Source organism: Aedes aegypti, chromosome 3, assembly GCF_002204515.2.
Source record: "Aedes aegypti strain LVP_AGWG chromosome 3, AaegL5.0 Primary Assembly, whole genome shotgun sequence".
Taxonomy (NCBI): domain Eukaryota; kingdom Metazoa; phylum Arthropoda; class Insecta; order Diptera; family Culicidae; genus Aedes; species Aedes aegypti.
Window position 1 is genome coordinate 273,459,070 of NC_035109.1, and position 9,915 is coordinate 273,468,984.

General features: G+C 47.7%; 1 protein-coding gene across 2 annotated transcripts; it reads left to right on the plus strand.

Moving 5' to 3' along the window:
• Positions 1-6,925: 6,925 nt before the first annotated feature.
• LOC5565497 (nucleolar complex protein 2 homolog) lies at positions 6,926-9,659 on the plus strand. Of its 2 annotated transcripts, none has more exons than XM_021849445.1 (2): positions 6,926-7,024; positions 7,159-9,659. In XM_021849445.1, exon 2 carries the CDS (start codon positions 7,170-7,172, stop codon positions 9,600-9,602), a length of 2,433 nt encoding a protein of 810 aa, XP_021705137.1. In that variant the 5' UTR covers positions 6,926-7,024; positions 7,159-7,169; the 3' UTR covers positions 9,603-9,659. The 2 variants fall into 2 exon arrangements, with proteins under 2 accessions (XP_021705137.1, XP_021705136.1); XM_021849444.1 differs by having other exon boundaries at positions 6,953-7,095.
• The last annotated feature ends 256 nt before the right edge of the window (positions 9,660-9,915 follow it).

Here is a 9,915-nt window from a genome sequence, read left to right on the forward strand (position 1 = left end):
ATCCCCCCACCCGTAAACCCTGTGGCTGCTTCTCGGGTGCGGAACAGGGATTACTCCTCCGAGTCGATCTCCAGAACGGCAAGCTTTGCTACCGGCCTAGTTTTCACACCTCTGCTCGTCTGCACGTTCGCCGAACGAATCCGCCCGTCCTTTCCGGTGAACACTTCCTTCACAATGCCTCGCTCCCAACTACTTCGCTTGTCACCTTCAGCAACAAACACCAAGTCTCCGACCGCCACTTGTCGTCGGTCGACGAACCATTTCGTCCTCTTGTTCAGCGTCGGCAAGTACTCCTTTTGCCAACGGTCCCAGAAACCATCCGTCAGAAACTGTGCTCGATTGTAACTGCTCCGCAATGTATCGGCCAAATCTACGGGATCTCTTGACGGCAGACACTCCAAAGTCGAACAGCCACGCAGAAAGTGGTTCGGAGTTAGCGCTTCCTGGTCCTCTTTCACGTTGGTGGACACGTACGTCAATGGGCGCGAGTTCACCAGGTATTCTGCTTCTACCAACACCGTCTGCAGGATTTCATCCGTCAGCTTCCGTCCGTCGGTGAACGCCTTCAACGCCTCTTTCACCGAGCGCACCATTCTCTCCCACGCACCACCCATATGTGGTGCTGACGGTGGGTTAAACGTCCAACGGGTCTTCGAACTGGTGAAGGTATCTGCACATCCCGCGTTTATCTCTCGAACTAGGTCTCGGTTTGCACCCCCGAAGTTAGTGCCGTTATCCGAAAAAATCTCGGTTGGACTGCCACGTCGCTTCACGAACCTCCTGATCGCCATTTTGCACGACTCCGTCGTCAGGCTATACGCCACCTCCAGATGCACTGCCCGCACTGTCATGCAAGTGAAGAGTGCCACCCATCTTTTCTCCTTCCTTCGTCCAATGGAGACATCTAGTGGGCCGAAGTAGTCGATACCGACGTAGGAGAACGGATCTACCTTCGCCGCTAAACGCTGTCCTGGTAATGGTGCCATTCTCGGCACAGTTGGCTTCGCCTTCTGAATCTTGCACCACATGCATCCACGTATCACCTTGTCGACCTGCACTCTTAACGTCGGGATGTAAAACCGCTGCCGGATTTCATTCACCACGGTTTCTCTGCTGCTATGGCCAAACTGCCGGTGGTAATGCTCCAACAGTCTCTTCGTCACTACGTGGTCCTTCGACAAAACGATCGGGAATCTTGCATCGAACGCTGCATACTCCGCTGCTCCGGTTCGACCTTCCATCCGAACGACTCCGTCTTCATCCAGAAACGGTGCCAGGCGAAACAACGAACTTGACCGTTCGAGAGGTATCGCTTCCGATAACGGCAACTCTTTGTTCTTCAGCATTGTCCTCACTTCATCGGCGAACTCGTCTGCTTGCACCGCCTTCCACAAGAGGACCTCCGCCGCATGGTATTCTTCCTGCCGCAACGGTACTTCATCGCTCGAGATACCTCCACCATCGGCTTTCCGCAATGCTTCAATCGGCTTCTTCTGAATACGACGACGACAGTTGGATACGAAGCGGAACATCGTTGCTATCGTCCGGACCATCACCGACCATCTTGAGATGTGTTGCATCCTCTCCATCAAACCTTCGGGCAACGCAATGTAATGGAACAGCACACTTGCTCGAAGTTCCTCGGCGACCTCTACTCTCGGACGGTTCTGTTTCGGCCAATTTTCCTCTCCTTGATACAGGAATTCCGGTCCTTTGTACCATCGGTTGCTCGACTTTATTTCCGTTTCCTTTCCCCACTTCGTCAGATCGTCCGCTGGATTGCTCTTCGAGTTGACCCAACGCCAATCTTCTGGATTCGTGGTGCTGATGACCTCTCCGATTCGATAAGCGACGAACGGTCTGTATCTTCGTTGATCGGACTTCACCCATGACACCACTGTATCTGAATCACACCACAGGAACCTCTTCAACACGGGAAAGGAATGATTTTCGCAAATCGACTTCATCATCCGAGCACCAAGAATAGCGGCCTCCAACTCCAACCTCGGGATAGACAAGTACTGAAGTGGAGCCACCTTCGCCTTCGCCTCGATGAATGCGCACTGAACGACTCCGCCGTTCTCGAACCTGAAGTAGGCAACGCACCCATAGGCCTTTTCTCCGGCGTCGGTAAACACGTGTAGCTGCACTGTCTGGTACGCCTCCGACTCTAGTCCACCGAGATAACATCGTGGAACTCGAATTTCGTCAATCAGGTGGAACAGGCTTGTCCACTTCTTCCATCTCTCATAATGCTCTTCGGTGAGCTTATCGTCCCAGCCGATGCAGCTACGCCACACGTCCTGCATGATGATCCTTCCCTGTATCAACAGGGGAGCGAGAAATTGTTTCGGGTCAAACATGCTTGCAATACACCTCAATGCAATCCTTTTCGTAGGCCAGGCGTTTTCTCGGATGTAGGCCTGAAGGTCTTGTCGAATCTCCGTTGAAAACACGAAATTATCTCCTTCCGGGTCCCACAATACTCCGAGAACTCTCTCCGTGGGGCAGTTCTTGTCGACTTCTAGCGGCTTCGCCGCACACTTTGGCCCTCCGAGCTGCCGCAGAACTTCCTCCGAATTACTGACCCAGTTGCGAATCTCGAAACCTCCTTTGGCATGTACTCGGCAGACGTCACTGGCCTTTCTAACTGCTTCCTCTTCGGTGTCGGCGCTGTCAAAATAGTCGTCGACGTAGTGCTTCCGAACAATCGCGTCCGCTGCTTCTGGATACTGTTCAGCATGTTCTTGAGCATTCAGATTCTTCACGAATTGCGCAGAGCAAGGCGAACAACTCGATCCGAAAATCACCACATCCATCACGTAGATTTCCACTTCTCCATCCGCACCAGGGAACAGGAATCGTTGTGCTTGACGATCCTCCGGTCGCACCAGTGCTTGGTGAAACATTTCCTTTATGTCACCGCCGAATGCTATCCTTTTCTCGCGAAAGCCATTAATCACCGCTGGTAACGAAATAATCATGTCCGGTCCTTTCAGTAGCATATCGTTGAACGACACTCCATGCGCTTTAGCGGCTGCATCCCAGACTAATCGTACCTTGCCCGGCTTTTTAGGGTTCGTTACGTAATTCAGCGGCAAGTACCACTCTTTACCTTTCGGCGTCTCGTTCAACTCTTGCTCAGTGATACGATGTGCGTAACCCTTGACCAGATAATCTTCCAACTGCTTCTCAAGAATCTGACGAACTCCAGGATTCCGATTCATTCGCGCTTCCAAACTCCGCATCCTTCTCAAGGCCATGTCGAAGCTTTCCGGAAATGTAACATCATCTTCCTTCCATAACAGTCCGGTCTCGAAACTTTCGCCAACCCTCCGGGTAGTCTTCTCCAGAATCTCGCGTGCTCTGCGATCTTCATCCGACTCCAGGCGAACAGGGGAAACTCCAATTTCTTCCAGCTGGTAGTGTTGTTTCAGCAGCTCATCTAACCCTTTATCTGTCTTGCTACACTCTTCGCACGAGCATCGATGATGGCCCAAGAAATGGACTCTGTCTACGACCTTCGCTTGCTGTCCATACACTGCCCAACCAAGCTTGCAAAGCACGGCAACTGGTTCGCCGCATTCTCCGATCCGCGAATCTAGCGGAGCGATCACATGTAGGTTGTCGATTCCTAACATGATCTTCGGTACACTTCTGCCATAGCTGGGAATATCGATGTGGTCCAGGTGCCTGAACTCATCCACTAGCTGTCTTGCGTCCATCTTCTGTGTAGGGAGGTCTAACCTATGCACCGTGTGGGCTTTCACCAGCTCATACCGCTCCCTCGAATTTATGGCGGATATCTCCAGCACCACCTTCTTGGATTCATATTCTGTACGCTGCACCCCGTTCGTCCAAGTCATCTCCAACGGTTCTATCGGCCCGTCAACACCTAGCATTTTCGCCAACTCACTGTCGATCATGGTAACGGACGATCCTTCATCGATCAACGCAAGCGTGTCGACCTTCTTCTTCCCATTGTACAGCATTACCGGAATCATCCTGAACAACACTGCTCGGGTTTCATGGCGATGACTATTGCACTGTGCTTGAACTCTCGCTGCTTGTTTTCGACGTCCATGTAGCAGAGCGTTATGGCATTCTTGACATCCTTCCACTTTGCACTGCATCCTTATACGACACGATCGCTGGCCATGGTCGTACAAACAGAGAGGACACAGCTTCAATTTCTCGACCGTCTTCCACCGCCCTTCCAGGTCCTGTTTCAGCAATTCCTGACAGTTTCTCCCAAAATGCCCGGGTTCTTGGCAAACCGAACATTTCAAGTCCCGGCGAAGAGACTGAGGCGGCAAATTCGACTTTGATTTCTCCGTCACGCTCTTTTGACCGGATTGAGTGCTTCCTCCGTCGGTGGCGTGAACGAAGGCTTTCGTCCTCGACTTATCCCGCGATTTGGAACGCTCGATCTCTTCCGACTTCTCAAAGGTTGCCTCCAATGCCTTTTCCACCAGACACTCCATGAACGCGCCAAATGTTTCGAGGTCAACGGCTTTGGCTCGTCGCTTATACTCCACCCACTCCATGGCGTAATACGATGGCAGTTTCTGGACCAAACTCTGCATCAAAATCGGGTTTTTCAGGTGGTTCACAAGTCCTGCCGCCTTCAGGTGTTGGGTGAATTCTTCTACGGCACTCCCGAACTCTATCACCGACTCGAGACTCTCGACCTTCGGTCCTTCAAGTTGCTGAATCCGATTTGCTAACCTCGTCGACAAGACTTCTGGATTTCCGAACCGCTTCTTCAGCTTCTCGATTATCAACGGGACGTTCTCCGGCAGAAGCAGTCGATTTCGGACCGTTTCCAATGCTTTCCCTTTCAATGCTTCCTGTAGACGGACCAAATTCTCAGCATTGGTGAAACCGCAGGACTGATTTGCTTGTTCGTAAGCGCTGATGAATATTGGCCATTCTTCGGCAGCGCCATTGAACTTTGGGAGGTTCCTTGGAAACACCTGCCTCGAAGCAATTTGAAGCCGCGATGGACCTGGCTCTGGCATCTTGATCCGACTCAAACTGCGTCCGATAGCGCCTCGCTCTTCACTACACTCTCCGTCGAAAGCAGTATGACGAACACCTAATTCTTCTTCAAACGACGGCCTTGGAAGTCTGACGTCCAGAAGTTGGGATTTCGGTGGTCTCGTGTTCTTCCGACGCTGTAATGGTCCAACATCCTTCGGAAACATTTCCAGTTCCAGGTCCTCGTCGAACTCAACTGCAGCCTCCATTTCTGGGAATTCATCCTCGTTGAACACGAATTCTTCCACCTTCCTTCCCTGGTCGATGATTTTCCGTAATTCCGACCTTCTTTCCAGCACTTTCTTCTTGCGGGCTATTCTCTTCCGCTCCAGCTCCAGGATTTTACGCTGATTCTCTTCCTCTTGCTCTTCCAATCGGTTCCACTCCTCGAGTTCTTGAAGTTCTCTCCACGCACGGGTACGCGTTGACTCCGGCGACGACACTCTGGCACTCAAACTGGCACTTTTCTTGACACTCTCACGAACACGATCGGGCTTCTTCACAGGAACAGACTCTGAACGCTTGACCTGGTTGCAATAACGACCGAATGCCTCCGTCAAAGCATGCAAAAACGCGTCGCGGTCATCTTTATTTGCTTCTTCTTCTTCTTGCTTTCTTTCTGAATCTATTGTCTCCTGATCTTCTGCTTGAGTTGAGTTGCCTACTTCAACATCTTCGACAATCTCATCCTGCGCTTGGTCCCTAGTGATGCGACCTTTGGTCTTGCTTCTCGTCGACTTACCGATACCTGCCCTATCACCCTCAATCTGCCTGGGATGGTTAAACACCACTGGAGATATGGCGGTGTTGCCTGGGGCACCCAACGAAGTACGGATGTCTCGATCCTCTCCTAGGCAGGTCCCACAATACCAGACAACTTCGGCGACACTATCATCCACGTTCACGCAGCAAAAGTGATACCATTCTTCACACCTTTCACAACGAACGCTGGCATCGAAATCCTCCCCTTCATTGCAGCACGGGTATTTGTAGGCCATGGTGGTAGATAGATTTTGAGGAATGTTCGCACCCTTCGGATGCGGGTAAAAACGATCTCACAGTATGTCGGCTCGCAACAAACTCAACTAGAAATATATTTACAACATTTACGTTAAACCTTATTACAAACAATTAAATACAAACGACTTACAATCTAGTTTTTTCCCTTCGGCCACAATTGCTCCTCTTACTCTACCTCCGGGTGTGCAGGGTAATCGGTAAACAACGGTGACGAATAACTAACGTCACTACTTGGCTACAGCTCGACGATATTCTATGTTAAACGATCACAATAGAACAAACAAATTACAGGAAACTTCACTGGCAAACACTAATTCTTGATGGAGAAAACACCATCTTCCACCGCAGTTGCCTTTCTAATTGATCACCGATCAGCTGCGATGGCTGTTTTCTCCCTCCTTTTGCACTCTCCGTTAATCAACATTTATGCTGCACAACAACAACAAAACAGAACACGTTCACGGTTGTGCTCTTTCGCAACAGTGGGCCGCGGCGTTGCAATTGTGAACAGTGGGCCGCAACAAACGGTATATATGTTAATGATCTTATCGACTCTTTTCATCATAGCTCTGGTATCTATTCTCTGGTTACTGTTTGTTTCTGATGAATTTTCGAAAACTGATACATATTTTTCTACTCTTTTTGTTTTTGAATACAATAATAGATCTACTCAAAACATTAAAAAAAATGTTTCATTTGTTTATTTTAAGGCGTTTTCCATAACATTTTATTCTGTCATTTAACATGTTAATTAAGCCCTTATTGTAGCACATGCTTGATTTATTCAAAGTGCAAGCAGATTGATTTTTCCGTGCATTTACATTCTGGTACTTCTTAAACCGATTCATCTTAGGAAAATTATTGATCCTGGCAGCACTGCAATGATCACGAAATGTCAAAACAAATCATAATCGCTGTCCTCGTTCTTATAAACAACACGTGCATTTCGTTAGCAACGTTTTAGGTAAATTTCTTTTAATTTTCGGTGAATTATTTAAAGTTTAATACATTTCAATCTTTAAAAAAGGCACGCAGGTAGAGTTAGCAAAATTTTCTTTTCAAAAATATCAAAACTTTAGATGTAACTTTCTATTCCAGAGTTCGGCAAAATGAAGCTAAAAGCCACCAAGAAAAAGGCTGATCTGGAAAGCATGTCGTTGGACAATTTTCTCGATAACATGGATGCGGATCTCAGCGATGAAGAGGGCGAATCCCGGGAAGTCGCTCCGCCAAAGAAGAAAAAGGTAAAGTTGGACAAGGAACCGAAGGCGAAAAAGGCGAAGGTAGCCGTCGAGGAAAAAGCCACCAAAAAGTCGAAAGAAGAAAAACGTAAAGCTAAGAAGAACAAAACTGTTGAGCCGGAAGATGTGGGATCGGATGTGGAGAAAAACGGAGGACAAAGCGATGTCGCCAAGGAGCATCAGGAAGCCCTGGATAAACTGAAGAACACAGATCCGGAGTTGTATGCCTTTTTGAAGAAGAATGATAAGAAGCTTCTGAGGTTTGGTAAAATGTCCGGAGGCGACAAGGAAGAAGACGATGAGGACGAAGAGGATGACGATGAGGAAGAGAATTTGGATGATTTGAGTGACGATGATGAGGAGAAGGGAGAAGGAGCAGTCCATGAGCTGCCTGAAAAGCTGGAAGTTGCCAGTGATGAGAGCGATTACGAAGAGGATGAAGATGAGGATGATGTTGAAGAGGAGCAGGAAACAACGCCAGGAGTTCAGAAGAAGATTACTCTGAGGATGCTTAAGAAATGGACTGATGAATTGACCACGACACCCTTGAAGAAGGTGGAAACCATTAGAACCGTGTGCAAAGCATTCAATTCAGCACTGGTTACAGTGACCGGTGAAACCAACGTTATTCCAGCGTTCAAAGCCGAAGGATCAGCTATTTTCAATGGCGTCGTGCAGCTTTGCGTGCTTCACCTCGGAAATGCTGTTAAGAGTTATCTCGGTTTGACGGGATCAAAAGGAGTGAAAACCCTTAAGAAAAACAAGAAATTTTCCAAATTGCAATCCTGTTTGAGGATGTATTTTATCGATTTGACCAATTTGTTGGAAAATGTCTCCTCAAATCACATTATGAATGTCCTGTTGAAACATTTGCATCAATTCAGCTCTTTCCTGATTTGCTTTTCGTCAATAACGAAACCGATCTTGAAGCGATTGATCGTTATCTGGAGCACCTCTGAGGAAGAATCGGTTCGCGTTTTGGCGTTTCTTTGTATCCTGAAGATAACATGTGGCCAGCAGCGTAGATTCCTGAGTGATGTCCTGAAAAACATGTATCTGGCCTACGTAAAGAACAGCAAATTCGTGAGCCCGAACACTCTTCCCGGAATCAACTTCATGAGACGATCGCTCACAGAAATGTTCACTTTGGATATGACTGTTTCATATCAGCATGTGTTTCTGTACATTCGACAGCTTGCGATTCACTTACGTAATGCTGTAATCTTACAGAAAAAGGACAGTTTCCAGTACGTCTACAATTGGCAGTATATCAATTCGTTGAAACTATGGTCGGATGTCTTAGCAATCGCTTACAACAAGAAGGAATTGGAGCCTCTGATTTATCCACTGGTCAGCATTATCACTGGAGTGATCAAATTGATTCCTTCGGCACAATACTTCCCCCTTCGATTCCACTGCTGTCGTATGCTGCTAGACCTCTCCGCGAAGACCAGGGTTTTCATTCCCGTTCTTCCGTTCATTATCGAAGTCCTAAATTCAAACAGTTTCAACGAAGAGCACAAGAAACTTTCGATGAAACCAGTTAACCTCACATGCCTTCTTCGTTTCGCTCCGGCCAATATCCAGGAAAACGCCTACAAAGATGCAGTGCTAGATCAAATCTACGAGCTTTCCTTGGAGTATCTCGCCCATGAATCCGCCTCAATTTGTTTCCCGGACATGATTGTTCCGGTAGTTACAGCCTTCCGATCGTTTTGCAAGTCCACCAAAGTGTACAAATATTCCAGAAAAATTAAGCTGCTCAGCGATAAGATTGTCGAGAACGCCGCTTTCATTGAGAAGGAACGCAAGGTGCTTCCATTCCGGTTGAAGGACATTGCCGAAATTCAAAGCTGGGAGGCTACCCGCAAAGCCAAGGGTACCCCGTTGCTGACCTTCTACGAAAGCTTTGCCAAGGAGAACGAAAAGATCAAACGGCGACAGGCTACGCAGTCTGAGAACATCAGCGACTACAATTTGCCGACCATTAAGAAACTGGACAAGAAGCAGAAAGCACCCACAGATGGACCGGTGGATCTTTTCCCTTCGGAAGACGAGGAAGATGATTCCGGAAATGGCCCGGAACTGGACGACTCCATGGACGAGGATGAGCCGAAGCACAAGCAAAAGAGCAAAAAAGATAAGAAAAACCTGAAGAAGGCGAACGATGAAGATAAGAAGAAGAAAAAGAAGCAGAAGAAACAGAAGGACGCAGTGGAAGAAGAATACCCGCTGGAAAAGAGCGCCGACGGAGAGCAAGTGGATATATTGAAGGATTTGACCTTGGACGATTGGGAGTGATTTGCGAGTTGAACGGAATGTATGTTATTTTTGTCTAAATAAATGATTTAAAAACAATTAACTGAGTTTTATTCTAAGCATATTGAAAGGTAATATAGAAAGAAATTTGACCATATTAAATCCCTTGTCCACTATTATAACGGGTTTTGTAAATTCTTTTTTTTATAATATGATGGTAACTGAACTGTTGTAAAAGTCTTTTTTTGACATCTTTATACAAACTTCAAGCTCGTTTTGCCTCCCCTAGATTTGACGGATTTAGCATAGACTTGCACAGTAGCTTCTGGGGCGAAATGAAAAACTTTCAGTTATT